The 24,146-nt window shown below is 35.9% G+C and overlaps 3 protein-coding genes across 7 annotated transcripts; 2 read left to right on the forward strand and 1 right to left on the reverse strand.

Annotated features, from left to right (window-relative positions):
* Positions 1-1,181: 1,181 nt before the first annotated feature.
* Positions 1,182-6,605, forward strand: LOC107223178 (integrator complex subunit 2). 3 transcript variants are annotated; one of them, XR_006903431.1, is made up of 5 exons: positions 1,182-1,562; positions 2,035-4,127; positions 4,225-4,429; positions 4,546-4,749; positions 4,834-4,959. XR_006903431.1 is itself a non-coding variant. In XM_015662786.2 (5 exons), exons 1-5 carry the CDS (start codon positions 1,279-1,281, stop codon positions 5,904-5,906), a joined length of 3,342 nt encoding a protein of 1,113 aa, XP_015518272.1. In that variant the 5' UTR covers positions 1,182-1,278; the 3' UTR covers positions 5,907-6,605. The 3 variants fall into 3 exon arrangements, 2 of the variants coding, with proteins under 2 accessions (XP_015518272.1, XP_015518273.1); XM_015662786.2 differs by lacking the exon at positions 4,546-4,749 and adding an exon at positions 5,454-6,605 and having other exon boundaries at positions 4,834-5,140; XM_015662787.2 differs by lacking the exons at positions 4,546-4,749; positions 4,834-4,959 and adding exons at positions 4,968-5,140; positions 5,454-5,591.
* Positions 6,336-15,419, reverse strand: LOC107223169 (dual specificity mitogen-activated protein kinase kinase 7). Of its 2 annotated transcripts, none has more exons than XM_046734841.1 (8): positions 15,059-15,419; positions 14,144-14,634; positions 12,565-12,744; positions 12,313-12,447; positions 11,987-12,234; positions 8,652-9,344; positions 8,176-8,463; positions 6,336-7,965 (listed from the first exon to the last, which is right to left on the reverse strand). In XM_046734841.1, exons 1-8 carry the CDS (start codon positions 15,228-15,230, stop codon positions 7,830-7,832), a joined length of 2,343 nt encoding a protein of 780 aa, XP_046590797.1. In that variant the 5' UTR covers positions 15,231-15,419; the 3' UTR covers positions 6,336-7,829. The 2 variants fall into 2 exon arrangements, with proteins under 2 accessions (XP_046590797.1, XP_015518260.2); XM_015662774.2 differs by having other exon boundaries at positions 8,652-9,350.
* A 336-nt stretch (positions 15,420-15,755) lies between these two features.
* LOC107223149 (DNA replication ATP-dependent helicase/nuclease DNA2) lies at positions 15,756-23,048 on the forward strand. 2 transcript variants are annotated; one of them, XM_046734840.1, is made up of 15 exons: positions 15,756-15,997; positions 16,107-16,629; positions 16,771-17,344; positions 17,595-17,859; positions 18,176-18,353; positions 18,488-18,764; positions 18,942-19,358; positions 19,442-19,684; positions 19,766-19,912; positions 20,028-20,424; positions 20,710-20,903; positions 21,033-21,219; positions 21,460-21,660; positions 21,830-22,015; positions 22,095-23,048. In XM_046734840.1, exons 1-15 carry the CDS (start codon positions 15,965-15,967, stop codon positions 22,305-22,307), a joined length of 4,035 nt encoding a protein of 1,344 aa, XP_046590796.1. In that variant the 5' UTR covers positions 15,756-15,964; the 3' UTR covers positions 22,308-23,048. The 2 variants fall into 2 exon arrangements, with proteins under 2 accessions (XP_046590796.1, XP_015518231.1); XM_015662745.2 differs by having other exon boundaries at positions 16,107-17,344.
* The last annotated feature ends 1,098 nt before the right edge of the window (positions 23,049-24,146 follow it).

The raw sequence follows: 24,146 nt of genomic DNA on the forward strand, positions 1-24,146 counted from the left end.
GCCGAAAAGTAAGTGGTTTTCGGAAATGTTTTCGGGAGGGAGGAATTGAATGGATATTTTCTTAACTCTGGGGATCTTTTGTTACTAGTTTGAACTACATCTGGTAATTTTTTCGAGTCATTTGAACCACAATTGATTAAGCGAATCTTCATTCGCGTTGGCAATTTGGCTAAAACCTACCTATCGTTGAGGTGATTTCATTATCTAAAATACCCTTTGTTGATTGTAAAATAACTGTGAAAGAACGGTAAAAAATCGCACCTCCTTTTTAGAACACGCGTAAAACATTAAATTTTTAACTCTAATGGGTGGATTTAAGTTCATATTTTTAAAAATAATCTGAAAATTAAAACTTTCTGTTCAGTTAGTTTCAGATCAAAATTACAATCTTCGCAGTTATGGTTCAAATGATTTGTAAGAATTACCAGATATAGTGCAATCTAGTAATAAAAGATCATCAGAGTATAGAAAATATTCATTCAATTCTTCCACGTTGAAAAGACTCCCAAAAACCATTTACTTTTTGGCCGCCTAAGGTAAATTCCCTCCTCGCATCGCGTAAATTTTTCTTTGGGCCACAATCTATCATTCGCAGATTATACACCGATGAGTTTGGTACGAGTACTGCACTGTTCAAATAACGTGACAGAGCCTGAATAACGCTGAGCTGAACTCTGGCCTAAATCGCCACGTAATTTCGCTTCGGCTGCTCGGAAGCGACTGATGCTGCGAGGCGCTCATAAACAATTGTTTCGACCAGTCAGCAGCGCTAAGAGCTGCGCGCAATGCGATCGGATGTTTACTGAATTTCCGTAACACGTCGTTGTTGTCTTTAGCCAACGACACGGCTCGGCGTAAATGCCGTTGCAAATTTGAATGAATTTTTAATGTTTGTGAATTACTCTGTTTCGACCACTGCGGTGGCACTTTGCTATGGAAAATATGCACTGCACAATACACTGTCTTCGTGATGCTAAATACGGCAGAGTATTAGTCAGCTATGGACATACGTATTTACCGTCCCCGTAGCTCGAAAATTAGTTTAAAAAACCTATTCGGCGTCAGAGCTTGGCCTCTCTCCTCATGCAGGCTTCTCTGGAGGATAGCGTTAACCTTTGCTTACCGAATTGCCGTCGTCCACGGCGTCAGGCTTACTACTTCCTGAAAGCGACATAGCTGAATTGAAACTTGAAACGAGGTTGACGTTGCGTCTGCTCGTACGCGGATGTGGTGATATTTAATTTAATTCTAATAACGTTATTAAATAGTTGTTTAAAAATGCCAACCAACACTGCAGTGTCGCCCCGAGTTTTTACTGCGATACAAAATGTACATATCAAAGAACTATCGACGTGCTCTCAGAAAGAAATACGACCAATTCTACCCTGTTTGGTTAGGATGAGCTTGATCTCACCCTTGGACATCACAAAAGAATGCGCAGAAGGGAGAAAAGAAATATTAACGATATTATCCGGGATAGAATTAGTTAATTCCATCGTAGCTCTTCTATCAATAGACTTTCACGCGTTAGAAACTGACGTTCGTAAGGAACAACAATTGAGGTTAGTTTTTGTTAAGTTAGGTTATCCCAAACATCTGTCATAGATTTTTGGCACGCAAACAACAGTTTGTCAACAATGAAATCAAAAAACCTACTTACTGAAACTCTGTCTTACCTCTAGTTTTTGAAAGATTTACGGTAACCTGAGAATGGTCTTAATAGCACGTTCAAATTTTGAAAACAATTCTCTTATCATTCTTCTATTTGTGCTATCACTTCATTCCATTTCTTATCCATATTCTGGCAGCAATCTCTAGCTAAATGTTGTAATGTGCATTAAGATTTTACTGTGAAAATACACCAGAAATGAAAAATGTTTGGATCAAAGACACATTACCGATGTGTATATGGAATATCATAAATGTATTTCACTTAGGTGAAAGGCTTTGCTAGACTCTATTTCTAGCAAAGTGAAAGAAATAATTCAAAGTCAACTTATAGGAATTTGATTGATTCAATTTTATTTGTTTCAGACAAAAACTTGGAAGTGTTCAAAGCGACAGCATTCTTGCTCAGTCATTACAGAGCGGATTAGCTTTGGAATTCGAACGTAGTGACTCTACTCGACGACTACGCTTAGTACTCAGTGAGATCCTTTTTATAGCCTCTCAGATACAAGAGCTCCAGAGAAATCAAGAGTTTCAGATCAAGCAATCAGATTTATTTGATAATGCGGTTTACATGGAAGAAATAAGCGATGTTATTTGCATAGCCCTGGCAGAACTCCCTGCTCTATTGTCGATTCTAGACATAGCGGAAACTTTGTTACATGTTAAACATGGTCCAGAGATAATATGCTGGATCGTAGCCAACAGTCCAGATAGTTTTGCAGAGGTTTGTGCTCATCTGATCGCAAATGGAGAGAGACAAGAAGAATCTGCCTTAGGTCGAATTCGTACCCAAGCTTTGACCATGCTGTGCCAAATGAATCCCAGTCAGGCTTTAGCTGTTAGAGCAAAATGTGTTGAACTATGCCGCATGCCTGCACTTGCCATAACTCTGAGTCTTGAACATGAGAATATCGATAACTTACAACCAGAAAGCGACATGGTTGCTTTTGTGTCTGGATTGTTGCTTGGAAATGATCAGCAAGTAAGAACTTGGATCGCGATGTTTGTCAGGAATGGTCAGAAACGAAAATGGGAGTCCCATACAGCTCTGCAATCTCTTAGAGAAGAACTGCTTAGAAGACTAAAGGCAATTACTTCCCACAGCTCAGACAGTCAGTTGGCAGAGTCTTATGTTGTTCAAGCCAGTGCCTTGCTCAGACTTTATTGCGCGCTCAGAGGAATCGGCGGGATAAAATTTCAGGACGACGAAGTTGTCATGATAGTGCAATTATTGACTTCTCATCCCCCACCATCTCCAGCTGGGGTCAGATTCGTGTCTTTGGGATTGTGCATGCTAATTGCTTGCCCGTCGCTGATAGGACACAGTAATCTTGAAAAACGTAGCATAGAATGGGTACAGTGGCTTGTCAGAGAAGAAGTTTACTTCGAAAGTACAAGTGGCGTGTCTGCCAGCTTTGGTGAAATGTTACTTCTCATGGCTATTCATTTCCACAGCAATCAGCTATCCGCTATTTGTGAGCTGGTCTGCGCTACTCTAGGAATGAAAATACCCATCAGGCCAAATAATCTCACTAGAATGAAGCAGATATTCACACAAGAAATATTCACTGAACAGGTTGTCACATCTCATGCAGTGAAGGTCCCTGTTACAGCAAATCTCAGCGCAAACATCCCCGGGTTTTTGCCTGTGCACTGCATACATCAGTTGCTAAAATCAAGAGCGTTTGCCAAACACAAAGTACCAATTAAAAATTGGATTTATCGTCAAATATGCGACAGTGTACCTCCCCTACATCCTGTACTACCAGCTCTGGTGGAGGTATACGTCAATTCAATTTTAGTTACAACTAACAAAACCTCCGAACATACCAATAAACCGATCACAGAGGATGAAATCAGAAGAGTATTCCAGAATAGTGTTTTTGGAGCAAATTTCGATCCAAAAAAGTCTGTTCTAAATATTGCTGATATGGAAAATGATTACATGGATGTTGACACTTCAAAACCATCCCTAACGTCACAACTGTTGCTATTGTATTATTTATTATTGTACGAGGATGTGAGATTATCAAATATGCATAATTTCATATCACAGGGTAAAAAAGTGAAGTCGTATTCAACCGAGTTCTTATCTGAGTTGCCAATAAAATATCTCTTGCAACAAGTTCAAAGGGATCAAATGAGTTACGCAGGATTGTTTTCTCCTCTTTTGCGGCTCTTAGCCACACATTTTCCACATCTGTCGTTGGTGGATGACTGGTTGGATGAAGAGATGATAAATATAGACTCAATGACAGCTAATTACGACAATGTTGTAATTAATGATGTAGCAATTATCGAGGCATTTGGACATATCGAAACTTGCCCATCCCGAACAGGAAGATTACTACGTCAGCTTATAGACATGAAGCCTACAGATATTTGGCCACATGCGGAAACCATTATACATTTCTTCAAAGCAATATTGGACAATAAAGTACCAAGATACATTCAAGGTATAAATAGTACTTCACAATGATTCCTAAGTAAATCTTACCGCAAAATAATATACATGTAATGTTGAAAATTCTAATACTCAATTTAATTTTTCAGAACTGTATAAACAAGTCTGGTTAAGATTAAACACTGTATTACCAAGATGCCTTTGGGTACTATCAATCAATGCATTAATCATTGAAAATACAATGGTCAGGAATGTATTTCTTACTCAAGAAAACATTGTCCTTGACCCACTGCAAGTTTTGCGATGCCACACAAGAGTTTTTAGATGCGCGCCCGTCTTGTCAGTTATTCTACGGTAAGAAATATGAACTTTTTCATTTCAGCCTACTGCAACCCACTGTAATCAGTTTTCAATGCCTGCTTCTTTGGTGTTCTACAGAAATATTGTAAAATATCACTTCTGTTCAACAGACGTTTCTACGAATTGTTTTTCATACTTTCAACATTTGACATGACATTATTTCTTAAAATTTGGATTTTATTGCATTGGAAAATTTTCACCTCTTTGCAAGTCATGGATACGAATTCTTGACGTCCACAACTTCCTTTAACAAAACAGTATGCCGTTATAAGTCTGTGTGGCATAAGTTTGAGAGATCAAAGAAAGAAGCGTCGGTAAAAGGCTGAGTTGAATACAAATCCAGTATATCATTCTTGATGAATTAGAAACTGACTCGATTTATTTCTCCACTCCAACAGTATTTTGCAAGCAACATTAGCTGCATCTCGATCTCAGTTATCTAGACATATGCAGGACAGACCCTTAACAGAAAAAATTGGTCAACTAACCAGCGAAGCTGAAAGAGAGGATCTACGAACTGCTCTGGTTGCAGGGCAAGAGAGTGCAGCAGTACAAATTCTCTTAGAAGCCTGCTTAGAAACAGAAGAAGATCGTCAAGTGCCTGGTCAAATGTGGTCCCTAAGGGAAATACGAAGTGTCGTTTGTTCATACCTTCATCAAGTTTTTATTGCTGATCCTTCACTAGCAAAATTAGTGCATTTTCAAGTGAGTATACTTATTTTTTAAACCCTGGGTTAATCTATCAACTTTATTGAATGATTATGGCTATAACACAAGAAATTACCATTCAGTAATCGAGTAAGAAAATTAAACAGAACTGGAAATACTAGCACAAATTTCGGTTTGCTTTCTGTAACTGAATAAGCTCCAAATATCTACTTGGCTGATTGAATTTTGCCACTAACTTCGTGATGCATCCTGTTACATTCCCTAAACACTGGTTGAAGTATTCCTTTGCAGGTTTCCAGCCTTTGTAAATGAAACAAAATATTTGAAGCATCCTTATTTATGATTTCAGGGATATCCAAGAGAGCTATTACCAATTACTGTTTCTGGTATTCCCTCTATGCACATTTGTCTCGATTGGATACCAGAGTTGTTGTCGCAGCCTGAACCAGAGAAGCAAGTATTTGCTGTTGATCTAGCATCTCATTTGGCAGTTCAGTATGCCCTACCAAAAGCTCTGAGTGTATCACGGCTAGCTATTAATACACTGGCAACTTTATTAGGAGTTTTGCCAGCTAAAGGTAGAGTGTTGTTATTCATGCCTGTTTTACCAGCTCTTACAAGGATCTGTTTGGCATTTCCACCTTTGGCTGAAGATACAACTGCTTTATTGCTACAACTTGGACGAGTTAGTGTGGCCCAAGCAGCCCTGGGAGATAAATCCGCAGAAATATTATGTCGCGAGGTCAACAAAACGTTCGCTGCTTTGCTGCAAAAAGCAATTCTCCAGTCAAGAGTATTCTAAATTATACCATACACATGAAATGACTTGTACATACATTTTGTATACACATTATCATTAAAAATATAAAAATATAAATTAATATTGAACGAAAGTACCTTTTGTATTTATAAAGACAAATTCATTTTTATATTTTATATATATATATATACTGAAGTTGTTTGTGTGTGTATATATATATATATATATATGTGTGTATAGGTATGTACAGTTTAAGCGGTGAAACTTTATTATAAAATTTGGATTGTATTCAAATTACCTTTCCACAGATAATAAATCATCTACTGAGTTATATAGTCTACTTCCTTGGATTTTTAAACTTAAGTCACCCAGGAAAAGACTCCTAATTTTTTGTATTCTTTTTTACAACAAACTAATAAAAATGGAACATGTCAATTAGTACGATAGGCACATTTCATATAAAACAGAGTGTCGTATAAATATAAGTTTATTTACATTGCAAAAAATCCTCTTGCCGAATAAGCGACAAAAGTGATTACGAGCGTAGACTTCATCGTAGTTAATGTTAATAATATTATTTAAAAATAATAATTACATCCTGCTAGCTGCCACGCCCTTCCTTTAAGTAATATACAATGAAATTTATAGCGTTGAAGAGACGTGGAGCTTATGCTTACTTACAGGAGCCAGTCGATGGTCCTTGTCATTTGGTTTGCGTTCGATTGCTCAAAAATAGATTTACAATTGGAAATAAAAATTTATTAGCTGTTATCCAATCAGAACACTATCACCATGTGCTAAAACTGGCAAAGGATTTCATCAGGTTCTTTTCTATATTTCGAAATTGTAGTAATAACAAAATGTATAGTCAAGCGTGAAACAATGCTCTGTTAAAAGATGCTGAAAACCAGTACACGTAGTTTGAAAAAATAAACGTAAATTGAACTTTGTATACACCATTTTCTGTATCTGAGATTTATAAAATAAATAAAAGGTATACGTTCAGGCTAAATTTCACTCTCCAGAAATGACTTAGATTTTCGTAGCACAATGACTCGAGGTTAAAAATAACTAACGTGTGTCGACCTACGGGAACTTGATAGTGATTCGCTGCCATGAATCTTGATAGAGAATTTGATTTTACTAGAATTCGAATTTTTAACGTTGTCAATTATTGAAAGCAATTTTTTCTTGTACCAGGCCTGGTAATAACCAAGCCAACTGAAACTGAACTGAACGTGAGTTTTACAGCTGTGCCCTGTGATCTCGCTTTGCACTATGAAAATATTTTCAAATAGCGATGCATGCACAGTAAGAATGTTCACCACCTCGAGCTGCAGCACAGAATTATAGAATCTTTCAGAAATAACTATTAGACTATTAGTAATGAATTTGTAAAAACCGTTACATACATCCAAAACATTTTTTGGAAGAAAATATTGTCCAAACTGACAGGAAGTAATATTTGATAGAATTTTTTAATTTATATTATATCACTGAAAATCATAAAGTAGTATTGCACTAAAAAAGTAACAGAGGTTTTGTAGAATAACGAAAGTTACTACAAATCACTTCCTACCAGCCCTGCACTTACACACTGTAATAAAAATGAAAATAAATAAAATTACAAAAATTCATTATACCGCTTCATTACGAGAATTGCTGCGCAATGGAAAATTTATCTTTTACAATTTTCAGTGACTGTGCAAGTACGAAAATTCACCAATTGTCACCGTGATTTTAAGCGCTGTAATAAACTGTAAGTATAAAAGTTTGATTTTTAGTGCGCGATAGCCAAACGACTCATCTGATTCCACTATGGTTCCACCACTTTGTACATAGACTGCCCAGCAGACAGTTGAGTGTAATATTGAGTGTAAAATCGGTCCAGGCCGTGCGTCAAATTGGCAGAGCAAAATAGTGTATGGCACTGATAAGAGACCAAGTCTTTATAGATGTATTGGGTTATGTGGGTGGAGGCCTTCTTTGGGGTTCAGGAGTATAATGTAAACGGGTGCGCATGTGTTGCGGACTTCCAGGGACCGAGTTGCTTTCAGAAAGTCTTCTAGGTGGTGGCTGTGGGGGTGATGGCGACACATACCTGAATTATAAAAATTACAATAGTGCTGATTTCTTGCAGTTGCGATTTGCTTAGCTTCAATAAACTTTATCAATTGACACTTGTCAACCATTTCTTAATACCATTTGCCGGCTAGGATTAGTAGATCTGAACAGTTTCACATAATCTTTGGAGTATTAAAAGATATCAACTTTCCTGATTAATTATAACAGAAATATTTCATAACATTACCTTCTGGAAAATGAAGGTGACGCTGGATCCGTAATATTCCTTCTCAGTGCAAGCGGAGATTCTCCGCGATTAAATCTTGGAGGAGGTTCTGGCGAAGGGGCACGATCGCTCCCAAGTCTAAGCCTAACGTAGGAAGCGAATCGTTTTTTCGCTGATTCTTTGCAAACTCCCTGACCCTGTGTAAGAGGTGGAGAAGTTTCTTGCTTGCGCTGATGGTGCTGATGAGCATAGCGCGATATCAATAATTGTGGACTAGTAGAACCCTGGGCTGGTGGCTCCGATGGAAATCTAGGAATCGAAATACCATTAACTTAGATCAGAAGACTTGGTTATTTTTCCTGTATCACAATGAAGGTATTGAAATTTGGAGACGTTGTGAATGAGCAAATTTCATACAAAGTATGGTATCAAGCATGTTCAATTCATAAAACATAATAAAAAATTTGTTAATGATGTGTAAGGTTGGTGAAACTTGCCTTTTTCGACTAACCAAAGGACTTCCATATATATCCTGAATTGGTGGGTGAGTTTGAGGCGACTGATGTCTAACTTGTTGCATGAACGGTGAATATTTTCCCCCCTCATTAGTAGGTTGAACAACTCCTGGAGGGTCAACATTTTCTCGTCTCCATGGTGAATAATCGCGAGCAAAAGGACTCAAAGATCTCGAAATACCTTGCCAACGATCCCTACTTCCATCTCGTTCTTCTAATCTTGAAGAAAACGGTGAGTAAGGTCTGTTTCTGGTTTCTGCAAAATTGGCATCCTGCCTGAATGGAGAAAATGGTCCGCCTTGACCATTTGTTGGATTGATCTCTGGGACAGGTTTACTGAATGGATCACAATTATGATCAGTGCCTTTGGATTGTCGTCGAAAAGGTGAAAATTGCCTGTTTACATTTGAATCCAAGCTTTCTCCTGATTCTTTGGTAGTTGGTGCTGAGAATGGACTAGCAATTTCCTTTCTTCTTAACGCATATGGACTATACGGGACGTAACTCGAACCATTTTCACTACTTTGGCGTTGGTGAAAGGGTACGAAACTGGAATTTTGTAGATCTTTGGTGATACCACTTCGTAGGAACGCTGGAACTTCAGAGTGTGTTCTAAGATGAGCTGTTTGTTTCAATGATACGTGTCCGGAAACCCGTGGCTGCCCTCCCGCTGGCCTGCAACTAAATTACATTATACTAAAAAATCTGAGCATCCCATTTATTCTACATTGCGCACAGACCATTCAGCGACAGGGCCACTATGCCCAAATTGGGAATCTTTGAAGATTCAATGTTTATCACATGATTCTTACTGTGGCATTTATCAAATGTTTGTAAATATTCCAGAAATCAATGAAGGTGAATAGTGAAGAACTCAATTACCATTTTATACTCAAACCATGTCCCCGGGGGGTTAATAGTTGGAATAAAAATATCATATACTTAATTTGACAATGTTGTACAATTTTGTTAGTCTTAAATTACAATTAAATTTATGATCACTTCTGTCAGTGTTTACTAAGGTAATGAAATAACTATTCTCATTTTTTCGCTTAACTCGCGCTCATCAATCCTTTTACTTGTACTTTAAGATGTAATATCCTTACATAAGGTTTCATCCTAGGTATTAAGGAATAGAATCGGAAGCTAAAATCCATAAATTTTGAAACCTAAAAGAACAACATAAAGGCATACAAATTCTTTGAAACATCATAATATTCATATTCAACAGATATAATAAATTAATATTTTTACTGCCCATAAAGTATTATTGATGTTACAAAGCAGAAGCGATTTTGATTGTTATCGATTCTTTTAATGCTTTCATTAAGTGAGATTGTGATACCATTAATTGCGGTGACGAAGTCTGACTCAGAACTTAATTAATTCATCATCAATGCATCATAACACTACATCGTAAGTAATGTTCGGTTGAACGTTTATACACAATTATACCGAAAAAAATTAAAAACCATTTTCTACTGTGCAGATAAAATAAAATAACGCTTTGTCAGACCAAAAATACACTAATGCAGTCTGTGACATTACCTTTGCACTCAATGCTATATAATCTGTTCACTGACTTTGTAACATTTACATAACATACATATTTTTTTAAATATGAAGGACATGAAATTGGTAAGTAAAAGTTAGAAGGTTGTTAAAAATTGAGAAAAAACCATGCAACACAGATAAGGGTGAAAGGATTATCTACAAGTGTCAACGAATTAAGGAGCAAACAAGTTTTGCATTTAAAGTTAAAAGTGAAATAGTTACATTCCAAAATGGTGTGCTTGTTCTTTGAAACATTACAGTCTTCCTTGCATGTCAGTATCAGCCAGACAAAATGAAATACTAAAGGATTTTACGAAAAAATGTCCATGTGTACTTGAGAGAATGCATAACAATTTTAATCATCACCTATTATAGTGTCGTGAAATGAAGCAAACACCATGGAATTTTTATATACATTAAAATAATTGATAATTTTTTTAAAGACTATCGAAGTAAAAAAATGTATAAATGCTGTATGTTGATTTACGTAGGGAGGTCAGAGACGTCTTCTCGCTCTACAACCATATATAACGAAATAAACAGATAAATAAAGACAAATGCTTACCATAAATGGGGGTTGAAGGGTGGGGTGTGTAACAGGCGCGTGCACAAACCAAACAACTGGGAGGCGAATCGAAACGAAAATCGGGCAGATTTTTTGGCGTTTTTGAGGTATTTTTTTTATACTTTTGGGGAATTTTAGGGTACTTTATTGAAAGGGATGGAAATAAGGGTAGGGGTGAGAGAGGGGGGATGCTACGCTGCGCTGCCTCCCCCAAGCTCAACGCTGTAACACAATTCAACACGCACGCAAACGTTTAAGTGACTGGTTCAAATTAAATCAGGATATTATTCGTAGTTTCATTATATGAAAGTAATTATCAATAAAAAGGTAGCAATGGGATGAAAAAAATAATTAAAAAAACCTTGGAGCGACCAATATCAAATATATAACATATCAGTAGACTAACATTTAACACACTTTTAACTAAACTCTAAGTTAACGTTGTATCCCTACGACAACTCAGTACTTGAACGGATTACTGGTTATTTTCAAACCAAACCAAACATTACTATATTAGTTGGGAAAACTCATGCCATGTTTAAAACTCAAACTAATCTTCATACAGGATGTCACATTTTTTTTATTTTTTATCTGTATGATTCATGAAACTTTCTGTAATATTCAATTTCAGATATTTATTGAGATTTTAATACCATATGTGAAAAAAGTTTAATGATGTCATTTTAGTGAAATATTGATCCGTCGAAATTTAGTATAAGAGAAAAGAATTGCAAAAAGTAGCAGTATTTTCAAAACGGCAGAAAATCTATTTGCTGCTGGCACTGCTCATATCGGAAGTTTTCGGTGAAGAGTCTCGACGCACATAGGCAACCGAAAACACATCTTACATGCTGTAAGTATAGCTGATGAAACTTCAGTTGCCTATCTGCCGTTGAGATATTGTTTGCTTCGAGGCCCTACACCTAAAGCTTTTAGTATGCAAATTTTGATAATATAAACATGTTAGAAACTTTTTTTTCATCGCATTATACGATATCTTGTTTCTGATGAAATGTAACTATGCTAAACTCGATTTCTGAACCGCATAGATTTCTTCTAAGCAGCATTGAATTTTGATATTTCATTGAAACGATTTTGCAAGTTCCACATAAATTCAAAAACGTCCTGTACAGTGCTGGTAAATAAAGATATTTTATGCAAAAACAAGTGGGAAATCTTGTTAAGTTTTATTGCTGACCTTGGTTCCAACTGACGCATAACTGTCGCAAACCACTCAGAACAAGAATTAGGTGATGAAGAGCCTTCAGCCTCGCCTTGTTCACAGTCGTGCTTTTTATAAAAAGCTTGTTCCATGAGCTTATGATATTTGGGCCGATGTTTATAGTTTTTTGTGAGGCAACAGCAAACAAAATGGCGAAACTCTTTGGAAAAAGACGAGTCCAAAGGGAGAGAGGGAGGTTCGTCCTGTACCACCCTACTCAGAACCTAGTGATTATAGATTATTACTTGCACAATCGCTGGCGTGGGTATTTTCAGATATAGGTAATCTCATCGATATCCCACCTCAAAATCGGTTTTACAATCTCGATATGGAAACACTCCAGTAGCTAATTCTACCAAAGTAATTCCCAGACTCCAGACATCGGCTCTTATGTCATAATCAGGTTTCGTTGGGTCAGGCGGATCTATTCTTTCGGGCTGTAGGACAAAAAGGATTCTGAGTTTTGTTTTCGATTCCAGGTTTCATGGCCACCCTGAATTTACAGAAAATTAGAAACTTTACTGAATCAAAGGCATAAAAAAAAAACAACTTACCGCCATATAAGCTGCGCATCCTGCGCTCCTGGTTTTGGCTTTACTATCAACCAAACGACCAGATATCCCAAAGTCGCATAACTTGACACCCCCCGTCTCATCCAGTAGAATGTTACTTGGTTTCACGTCTCTATGGATTACCCCGTGTTTTTCTTTCAGGTACGATAGCGCTTTCACTGTCTGTTCAAATGTATCAAAGAATGAAATAAATAATTAGTAAGCAACATTTCCTGTTAAAAACGAGAATAAAAATTGGGATGACCGAAGAATTACTACACAGAATTGTGAAATTTGAGTACTGCTGAGAGTTATTTTATAAATTTTGGAGATTCAAAAGGAATTTCAAAAGCAAAAAAGAATTATTGAGCAAGTTTTTACAACAAATTTACAACCAAGTATGCAAGAAGAGACTATGAATAAAAGTCTGTTTATCTGCAGGATGAGAGTTGATAACACTGTTTTCACTCACTGAAAAGAAATATAACATTTTTATTATTATCCTGGTTTAAAAAAGTCTTTAAGTAACGATCAGTATTCACCTCCTTATGTGTACGATAGGCTCCTTGACTAGATGTGTGGTCAATCTATTGACGGTCAAGTAGATTATCAGATGTGAAAACAACAATAAACTATTTCGCAGCAAGCCCAGTTAATCTGCATGTTGAATGAACCTCACTACATTGTATGATCTTTATATAAGAGTTCGAGGAGGTCTATTTCTTTTGAGAATAATTCCAAATGGTTTGGGATTTAAATACTTTCGACAAATGCATTTTACAATTATAATAAGAGTAATGGCGGAGCAGCCGTGTGATACAAGTCAAATAATATTGATTTAATTTTCTTCTATGGAAATGTTTGAATGTTCAATGATTACATATCATTCATCATGATTCCAAACCTTCAGTACGCATTAGCTAATATATAAATAAATGATACAATAGACCTAGTCTGAATACTTCTTGCAACCATACGAGCCCTATTATTAATAACAGTTTCAACTCAACCTTTGTTGGTACTGATATTACACATCACATAAAAATTTTAGGATAACATCATTCTGCTTTGCAATTACTGACAATGCATATTCATGAAAATAATTTAGAGTGAGAAAAGCAAGTATTTAATTTCAAAATAATTCAAAGCTGACTATGTAGTGACCATGAATAAAAGCAGGTACATAATTGGATGGATTGCCATCGAAATTGTGGTCATGTAAGTCACAATAAGTCACATAATGACAGTTATAACTATTGAGAAAATGATGTACAAGATTAGCTGGCAAAATTATAACCCATATAAGGGCACGAGCAGCATCTTGCATTTATTTAAACCTAATATACATTTCAGATTTCTGGACCTATACTTTAAAATCAACTTCAACCACCGGTAACGTGATTCTTTATCTGTTGTAAGATTACATAGATTTGTCTCAATTGGTTCAGGTCTGTTTACATAAGATTGTATAACCTTGACTCGTTTAATCTATCCCAAATCGTATCTGTAGAAATAGATTATACCGCAGGTGTACAATTTGAAATATAATGACGTAAATCAAAAATTTCTTGCTCACACTTACAGCAACGGTAACTTTTCCAAGAAATTCTTCAGGTATCGCTTGTCTGCTCCTCTTCAACAATTTGTCAAGGCAAGTGGCCATCAGTTCCATACATATCCACACATCAGACTCAGTAATAAAACATCCTAAGCACTGTACGATATACGGACAGTCATGAGACTTGAGCACTACGTCTAAATCCATTATTATCCTTTTATTTTCCTCCGTATTTCCGGATCTTCGCATTTGTTTTACAGCTATGACCACTCCACTTGGTCTATGCCTCATTTTGACGACGTGCCCGCAAGTACCATTTCCCAATTCTCCAAGGTGTTCCAAGTCTTTCATATCAGTTTGATATTTCTGTCCATTAATACTTAAAATCCCATTCATTTTCATAATCTCTTGAAGTTTAGAGTCAAATTCACTATCCTGTGTACGCTGGGGTGGCATTTGTAGTACAGGCAAGTCCAGGTTCCGTCTAGGGCGCGTTGGTGTTCCAGAATCAACAACTGTTCTCAAAAGAAATATTAAAAATCATGTGTGTGTGAGCCAAGTGATAAAAAAAATGTCCTCAAATGGGGTTTGCCTCAAAAATTTTTTGCTCTCACTGGAATCATCAATAGCAAACTAATTTTATAGCAGACGAACAAACTATCGGATGTACAGTTCTCTGATTACGATTTTAGTTGAAAATTATGTACAGTCAGTTATATCGACGAGACGATCAAGCTCAGGCAGCTGCTGTTGCTTGCATTCTACAAAGCTTTGCAGAATCAGTGTTTAAAAGATTTTATTTAGCGGAGCTAAGATGCGTAGGGTGAACATAACCTATCAAAATCGACATTACATCCTAGGGAATGAATTTAGTTCATTATTTTGTGTAATTTGAGATTATCGTGATAAACAATTTTGGAATTAGACGAATAATCTTACGTTGTCTCGGCCTTCGAACAGCAGGGCTAGTCCCAGGCCCCGAGGATGACGGCGGTAAGCCCGTTCCTGGCATCCCTACGGTGTTTTGCCTATCTCTATCACTTGACTCATTTTCAGCTCTCAGTTTTTGTTGCAAATTTAATATTTTGGTTTTCAGCGTACTCGGCATCATTACGAATACCGACAGATGCACTTTAAACTAGACTTTACGCAATATTTGACAATTTTCACGACACTTTTCTGCCCTTTTTGGCAGCGGACCTCTGCGCCGCTGGCGTGCGCACATTGGCGTATCCATATTTCGATATTATGCGTAATTTTTATATGTTCGCTAGTGGTTCGCAATCAACACAAGGCGTTAAGTGTATAAAGGCGGACTGACACACAAAATGTTGTACCATCTGATCGTGAAATTCGAATTACATGTATATGTTGCATCATACATCAGTTACAATGAGAACGCTAGGTCTGGATTTGTATGGGCAACAAAATGCTTCCGCAGTAGTTTGCTGCCTAGTTCTTGACCAATAGGAATGCCAATAAAATACGTAATTCGCATTCGGCATGCACCAGGTAGCGCTTCTCTGCTTTACGTGCATTCCTATTGGCCGAGAGCTCGGCAGCAAAATACTGCGGCAGTATTTTGCTGCCCATCAAACCCGCCCTAATACCAATCACCTTGATTCTCGTCGCGTAGACGTTACAGCGATTGAGGGTTGAAAATTGAAATCATGGGTTTACCGTTTTTTGGCGCGAATCGACACGGAGAGTGTTCAGATGATAGACATTCTCGCGGAATTTTTACTGAAAAAATGGAAATATAATTTAGATATCCGAAAATTATTTTAAAACCTAAGAGTTATAAACCTAATCCTCCTTTATTTTGTCTCACAATTGACAAGCGCGATGAACACGTCTTCCAGCGTAACACGAAAAAAGGTTAATTAATTACATGAGTGTACTGAGTTATGCAATATAATATGTTACCATACACAGAATTATTTATGGTATTTATTGAAATTCTTTTTTTTTAAATCTATAATTTCAGACTACTCCAAAAACGCCTGGTAAACATCAAGCAACGCTTTCATCATTTTTCTTCAGTACAAAGTCAAAGAGTTCTAGCTCTCCTGAAAAGTCGGCACCTAATGAGTCCCGGAATGTTTGCAGTGAAGCTAAATCTTCGACTGATATAGAACTCTGCAAGAAACGTAAACATAGCCCAGGTAGCAGCGATGTCAACGACAATGAATCAAACTCAAAAAAAAAATATACTACTCATATCAGTGATATCACCGTGAAGTGCAACAACGCAAGGCAATTGACAACACATCTTGTAAACAATGAAGCTAAAGGGGTTTGGACTGAACATTACAGCAAGAAAGTATTTGGAGTACAAAGTTGTAGGTCCAAAACATCTACGGAAAGTATAAACTGCGAAAAGAATCCAGTTCTGGTAATGGAAGAAGATGATGATTCTTCATTGAAAGAAAATTCGTTCGAAATGACCAGCAGTACATGGCCGGATTTTGGGGAGGAAACTTTAATGAGTGATTCGCCTCAAAAAAAAGGCAAGATATCCTGTTGCCATGTGTTAAAACAAAAATATTCACCCAAGGCAACTAGTTCAGAAATGAAACCTAGCAAACGTAGTTCGAAAGTCATCACAGATTTAACATGTACTATTGAAAAATTTTCATCTTTGAATACAGAATCTGAAAATGTTAATTATCGAATCAACGGAGAGAGTGGTATTCCTCAAGAGCTATTGAACAGTGAGTTTGGCGCAGAGGAACAGATTTTCAAAAGTAGCCAAAGAAGAATTGAATGTGATTTTCAGAAAGTCTCTGGCAACCAGTTTACTCAAAACCAAACTGAGAAAGAAGACGGGAAATATTCTAGCAGTTTGGAATTTAAAAACACTGAAAAGATACTGAAAATTATTAAAGTAGAGGAGAAAGACAAGAAAGACATCAAACTAGATCCTAAAAAACCTACAAAAGAAACTTTCAGCATTGATGATGATTTTCTGTTCGATACATTTGATGAATCATTCAAATCGGACTATGATTCGGAGAAAATGCTCAATGCTAACGCCGTAACTGCTGATTTCAGTGATTTTTTTAGCGAAGATTGGAATGCAGATCCAGAGGTCAAAGTAGATCTCAGTACTCTACAACGTTGTCAAGTATCTAATACCACCAGAGACCAATTCCAGAATCTTATCGTCAATGTTATACATGTTGAATCTCAAATTCCAGTAGCTGTAACATTAAGAGGTTTTTGGTACGTGAATTGCTTGTACCGTCACATCGTACATTATAGTTTACAATAAAATTAAGAACAAATTATTCAACTCTATAGACATGGACATACTGCTATTATTAAAACAAGAATTGCGGAGTAAAAGTCAGACAGGGTTTTATTAAATAGTCTTATGAGAAAAATCAGCAGCACTGCATTTTATGATCTTCATTCTTTCTCATGTTCTTATAACTAATTGTGAGCATGCACTAGTTACAATTTCTTTTTCCAGGAAAGATACTCGACTTCAAACGGGTGACATTGTCAACATTCAAGCGAAAAAACAATTAAATGATTGGGTTGTTGACAATACAAGTGGTTTTGTTGTGGAACAACCAGATTTCTTAGTATCTGGAACTTCTGTTGTAGGAGCTTTGTTTTGTGCTAGACGAGGCATTCTGAGTGATCGATTTAAAGGAATCGAGTCTGTCACAGATTGTAAACAAGGTGCCTCTGTTATGGTTATTGGAAGTCTAGTCCATGAATTGTTTCAAAAGGTATGATTGTTTTTGATTGGCTGTTTTTTTTGTACATTGAAGACTCTAACTTTTTCTTGGTTTCTATAATCTCCATGGTTGCCATTCTGCTTGAACAATAGATATTAAAATCACTATCAGTTTTGGCCACAGTTGATACTTTTCAATCTTAGACACAATTAATAATTGATAATAAAGATGTATAAACGTCTAAGCAGAAAGACTTTTTTCTAAACTATAGCTTTCATGTATAGAAAGTCAGCCGTGTTGCTAGAAAGGTCATGTCAAGAGGTAAGGTTTATTTAACACTGAGATGAATATTGTATGTATGTACCAGGTACTAAAAGAAAAAATCTACACCAAACCAGGTATCACCAAATTATTAAAAGATCTAATAAAATCACATAATACTGCAAGTATGTTATATTCTGCTGGAATGGCTATGGAAACTTGTGAAAAAGAAATGTTACCGTTTGTGCCAAAAATATTCCATTTCACCGAGCGATATATCAAAGGTAATATAGATATCTTCATTATTGTTATAACTGACATTTTTCTGATATTTAACAAAATTGATAAATCTCTAGAATAAAATCTCTATGTCATGAAATTCAATAAATCTAAAATGAAGCTTTGCTCATTCAACTAGGTGAAAAATCCAAACATGCTGATGAGAATTTCAATGGAAAAATCAATGTCATTCGTGACATTGAAGAGAGCTTGTGGGTTCCGCAACTAGGTGTTAAAGGAAAAGTTGATGTCACGGTTGAAGTTAATGTGAATTTGAAACCGAGAACTATGCCACTCGAATTGAAAACTGGTCGTCCCAGTTTCTCACTAGAACACAGAGGCCAGGTAATTCTTTACACAATGATGATGACGGTCACAGGACAGGATGTCGAAGCTGGTCTCCTGTTATATCTTCGGTAAGAAAGAAACCTACATCAGCTGTATGATTTATACTGAGAAGTCTGATTATATTTCATAATATGGGCTTACACAACGATAAAAATTGGCATTATACATTTGCAAAGCATGCAAATAAATGCTAAACTATATATTCTTTATCGTTCCAATCAATTTCATGACGGCATTTACGACAGGGATAACATCATGCGTGAAATCAAAGTGAGTCATCCTGAACAAAGAGATCTAATTCTGCTGAGGAATAATCTGGCATATTATCTGACACGTACCCCAAAATTAATGAAACCAGTTAACTCTGGAGTCGGAGAAGAATCCAACGAAGATTCTATGGAATTACCAGAACCTATCAACCATCGAGCTTGTCAAAATTGCCCCTACAGTGCTTTGTGCTGTGCATACCTTAAGAACGACAAAAGTTTTCAACCTACTGACCGACATCCGCTTACTTCAATTATAAGGGAATTGGATAATTATTTAAAGCCTGAACATATCAAATATGTGAAGAAATGGGTGAAAATGCTCCAGATCAACGAAGCTGATGAAGTCCAAAACCAGCCTTTGCGGAATTTATGGACAATTCCACCAACTCAAAGGTATTGAACATAGCACCAAAAAAAATATAATTCGAATTTGTTCTTAATATTAAACTCATCTAAACCATGTGCTCTTTTTTCAGAGAGAAAAATGGAAAATGCATATCCAATCTGAAAATAATTGGAAAAGTATTTATAGAATGCAATCGTTTTCGCCATACCTTTACCCGTGTCAACTCTGCTGATTTCAAGGTCACAAGCGATTTGACAAAGTTTGGATTTAATACAATGGAATATGTCATTATTAGTACTGATACTAAAATTAATGTTTGTGCTGGTACTGTGATTGAGTTATCTAAAGATACCATAACGGTACTACTTGAACGGTTCGTATGTTTTGAGCAAAGCTCTAATCCCATAAACCTATTGCATTATATATGTCCTAAATTGAAGAAAAAAACTTACAGAAATCTTGTGGAAAAGAAACCGAAAGATGTGTTTCATATTGATCCTTATGTTTCACAAAGTATGTTGATAGCAAATCTTTCAAACATTGGCTACTTATTGGATGACAATGCAGTCACTGAGAGAATGCGGAAGATTGTTATAGAAAGGTTTCCTAATAATTTTTTTCTCTTTCAACTACTTTCATTTTGAACAGAGCAATGACAGTACAAATTAACAATGTTGTAATTTTTGTTTCCTTTGCATTTTACGTGATTGTCTCAGGGCGCCTGCAACGTTTTTGAAGAAACTAGACCGCTCAGTAGCAGTAGTAGCTGAACAAGTTTTAAAACCATTGAATAAAATGCAACAAAGAGCAGTTCTGAAGGTTGTCGCAGCAAATGAGTACTTGCTAATAAAAGGCATGCCAGGCACAGGAAAAACTCAAACACTGGTTGCTATAATTGAGTTACTAGTCAAAATGGGAAAATCTGTACTACTTACTGCTCATACTCACTCTGCAGTAGACAATGTTTTGTTGAAATTAATTGAGACTAATGTGGATTTTGTACGATTGGGATCAACAAACAGAATTAATCCTAAATTGTTGTCCAAAAGCGAAGCAATGCTAACGCAGGAATGTCGTACACCAGAAAGCTTGGACACAGCATACAACAGTAAAGTATGCGCACTAGAACTGAAATTGTTCAACTTTGTTATATATCAAGAATGGATAAATTTTTAAATCTAGGAGTATAAACATAGCAAATATATGTAATAGAATATTCAACAAAGCCAAAATAAGTCGAAACTTCTGAAGACAAGTCAAGCAAATACATAGTGTGCACTTCTATGTTCTTGGAAAAAATCCAAAACGTTTCTATGCATTGCAAATCTGAGGTACCTACTTCCCATTAAATTAAAACTTCACATACTTAAACTAGTGTAAATTCATTTTTTGTTATAGAATGTGGTATGTGTTACATGCCTTGGAGCTAACCATCCTCTTTTGGGAAGACGAATTTTTGACGTCTGTCTGGTGGATGAAAGTACACAAGTACTGCAATCATCGCTACTCCGGCCCCTTTACAGCTCATCAAAATTCGTTCTCATTGGAGATCCTGATCAGTTGCCGCCAGTAGTAAAAAGTAATGAAGCTAGGTATGCATTATCGAATGAATACTCTTGAGAGATTAATTTAACGCCAGATTTTCAAATGGGAGTATGAAGGCTAAGAGGAGATGGTTCACAAAGTCTGTCTTCAAATAAATACATTGTAATATTTCCTAGGAAACTCGGAATGGATCAATCTCTGTTCGAAAGATTGGATAATGAAAACAATACCGTCACGCTCACGTTGCAATACAGGATGAACCAAAGAATTATGTCTGTGGCCAACCAAATTACATACAAAGGCCAATTGACTATTGGCGCAGATGATATTGGCATGGCAACTTTACATATTCCTGACAAATCAGTATGTATGAGGTTTCTTCTTAATACATCTACACGAAAATCAATCCACTTACAGATGCTTATTGGCTTAACAGCATGTTAAGTAATAAATTGAAGAAAAAACTATGTTTGGTAACAGAAATATCCTGTACAAAGGCTTGCAATTTGGGTCAATGAATTATTGGTATTCAAATAAAAACAAACTATCTAACTTGTAATCACAGCATGTATGAACGATTTTTGTGTGTTTATTCGTAATCAGGTACTAAATTCATCCAAAAACTGGGTAAAAAGTGCTCTATCAACTGATTTGGACGACTCTGTTGTTGTACTTCATACCGGTGACACACATAACATTTTCAAAGATGACATAAGCCCCGAAAATGATAATTACCGAGAACGAAAATGCTCAAATTTATGCGAAGCTGCAGTTATTTTACACCTTGTAACCATCCTTATGCAGGTGAAACTTTCAACATGATAATTTATAAGCCAATATCAGAAATAAAAGGAAACAGTTTTGATCTTTTGGATCTCAAAGCTTCTTAAGTTTTCCCTGAGCGCTTGATATCACGTTATAGAGGTCTCTATTGATCATACATCTAACGATCTTTTCACTATTACCGACACAGGCAGGCGTTGTTGCTGGACAAATTGGTGTGATAGCACCATACAGAGAACAAGTAAACCTTCTCAGAGATATTATTGAGCAAGATGTGGAAGTAAACACTGTTGATCAATATCAGGGGCGCGATAAAGAGCTCATTTTGTATTCTGGAACTAGGTCCAATTACGTTCGGTCTGTTGATGCAGAAAAAGTTGGTACCATACACAGTAGTTGGAGTTGAAATCTGGCGAACATATTTTTGTATTACAAAAAAAAATTTCTATTTACAGGAGTTCAATATCCTAGATGATTATCGGAGACTCACCGTTGCTATCACAAGAGCCAAGCACAAATTAATTATCGTCGGCGATATCATAACACTGAAACAGTTTGTCCCATTTAAGAAATTATTTGATCAAATTAGGAGCAAAGATTTGATTACATTGCAAAACGGCTGTGCCGATTTTCAGTGGAGAGAACTTCTATCCATTGTAAAGTGCTAGCTCAAACATTTACTTGTTAAATTGTTGCTTTATCGTAACTTGTTTTGTAATATGTTTTATGGTGAAATAGTGCAGCTTTACTTTCGAATTTATTTTTAGAGGTAAGAGGTATTTTGACGTCGTTTCTATCTGTTGCTGTGTCATGAAGTGTATTCCTATTTATTCGTATTTTTCAATTTGTAAACTAAATATTTCAGAAATCTAAATGACGATTTTTAACTACGTGTGCTAATTTATGAAATTGTACGATTTATAGTTTCTCCTTCAATGTATGTTTTATTTGTCCCACTAGATTACGTAATTTAACTCGACACTAAATTGAGTCTCCTGATATAACGCAAGATATTTTATTCATATCTAATAATTGATTGATTCACTGCGCATAAAATAAAAATATTAAAATCAAGTGATTTTTGCTGTAAATAAACTGAAAAGATTACTATCGAAGTCATGTATGGACTCATAATTACACATACGACACCTGTGTTCATTTCTTTGGATCCTCGATTATAAATGTAACTCTGTGTCACAGGGACGCAAAATGATTCCTGTATAGTAATAATCCTGTGTGAGGAAGGTCTTTACCGTAAAACCTAATAGCCAGATTTTATACATAAATAATTGACAAAAGTTAGGTTTTGTTTAAAAGTTTATTTTTACATTCCTTAGATCTAAAAAAAAAAACGTAATATCTTCAATGATTTTTGCAACTCCCATTTGGTATAAACTATTAAGTATAAACAATACAAGAGTGACATTATAGAAAGCTATATAATTTTAAGAAAAAAATCCAAAGAGAACTCAGAATGTAAATATGATCTTTTACAGTAAAATGAATAAATATTTTTTTACCCAATGCTCAAAACACAATGATTTTATCATTTATACCTATATCGTTCTATTTTCATAGTTCGATAATTGGATGTTTTTAGGAAACATAACAAAATTTTTCCTCCTTGTTCTTGAAGAAGCAAAAGAAAGTTACCCTCGTTATAGCTGACTAGCGTAGCAGTAATTAAATTAAGCCTGGCTCATAGATCGCTGGATGTATGATCCTGCCTCGCAGTGACGATGCACATAGATACAGCTCTATTATTTAACTTCTTGTTTTCCTTATTTTTGTACATCATTAAGGGCTATTTTGTTAGCTACTGAAATTATTATGCAAACGAATACGGTAAATGCAACTACATAAATTAGTTTTCTTCGTACAGATGGACTAAAATGTAAAGATTCGTTGAATTTCCTACATAAATTGAACTAAAGACTTTGTCTCCGACAAATCTGAGACATTAACCTATTCATCCATAATGGATACTTATTTCAAATATCAAATTAAGATACAGAAGTAGTCACAAGTACCACAGGGGTGAAGCTGCATAAACCGACCTCTATGAATTAGTTTCACTATTATTCAGTAAAATGATTCAACTCCGGTGTAAATGCCGCAAAGCGGCACCATGTGCTTACCAAGCATTCGATCGAATTCTTGAGAATACATCAGTGTTATTGATAAGAAAGAATAATGCGAAAGACTTACAAAAAGGTTTTTCATCCAGTTTTGGGCCATGAATAAAATTTTTCCCCAACTAATCAGCCTAAAAACTGTTATGATTTATCAATTTTCAGTCAAGAGATTAAAGTCAATCATTCAGAAATATGTTATCTTGCAGAATTGGAGAGAATACAGAATCATGCATGACCTTTGGAGTAGAATGATTCTTGGGAACAATTACTGCTTGAAATGATTCATGAGACTTTTATGTGGTGAAATTCATTCTCTGTTACGTAACAAATTGTCATATGCATTTTCAATCATTTTTGCTCTCAATTATTTAG

Source organism: Neodiprion lecontei, chromosome 3, assembly GCF_021901455.1.
Source record: "Neodiprion lecontei isolate iyNeoLeco1 chromosome 3, iyNeoLeco1.1, whole genome shotgun sequence".
In the NCBI taxonomy this organism is placed as follows: domain Eukaryota; kingdom Metazoa; phylum Arthropoda; class Insecta; order Hymenoptera; family Diprionidae; genus Neodiprion; species Neodiprion lecontei.

Coding starts and splice junctions, on each gene's coding strand:
- LOC107223169 (XM_015662774.2), bottom strand. CDS start 15,230: ATGATGCCGAGTACGCTGAAAACCAAAATATTAAATTTGCAACAAAAA. Junction 8,464..8,651: donor CCTTTGGTTAGTCGAAAAAG/GCAAGTTTCACC, acceptor TTCGATTCCTAG/ATTTCCATCGGAGCCACCAG. Junction 7,966..8,175: donor TCACCTTCATTTTCCAGAAG/GTAATGTTATGA, acceptor TTTATAATTCAG/GTATGTGTCGCCATCACCCC.
- LOC107223178 (XM_015662786.2), top strand. CDS start 1,279: ATGCCAACCAACACTGCAGTGTCGCCCCGAGTTTTTACTGCGATACAA. Junction 1,563..2,034: donor CGTAAGGAACAACAATTGAG/GTTAGTTTTTGT, acceptor TATTTGTTTCAG/ACAAAAACTTGGAAGTGTTC. Junction 4,128..4,224: donor AGTACCAAGATACATTCAAG/GTATAAATAGTA, acceptor TTAATTTTTCAG/AACTGTATAAACAAGTCTGG.
- LOC107223149 (XM_015662745.2), top strand. CDS start 15,965: ATGAACACGTCTTCCAGCGTAACACGAAAAAAG. Junction 19,913..20,027: donor CGGAAGATTGTTATAGAAAG/GTTTCCTAATAA, acceptor TGATTGTCTCAG/GGCGCCTGCAACGTTTTTGA. Junction 20,904..21,032: donor GTAAAAAGTAATGAAGCTAG/GTATGCATTATC, acceptor AATATTTCCTAG/GAAACTCGGAATGGATCAAT.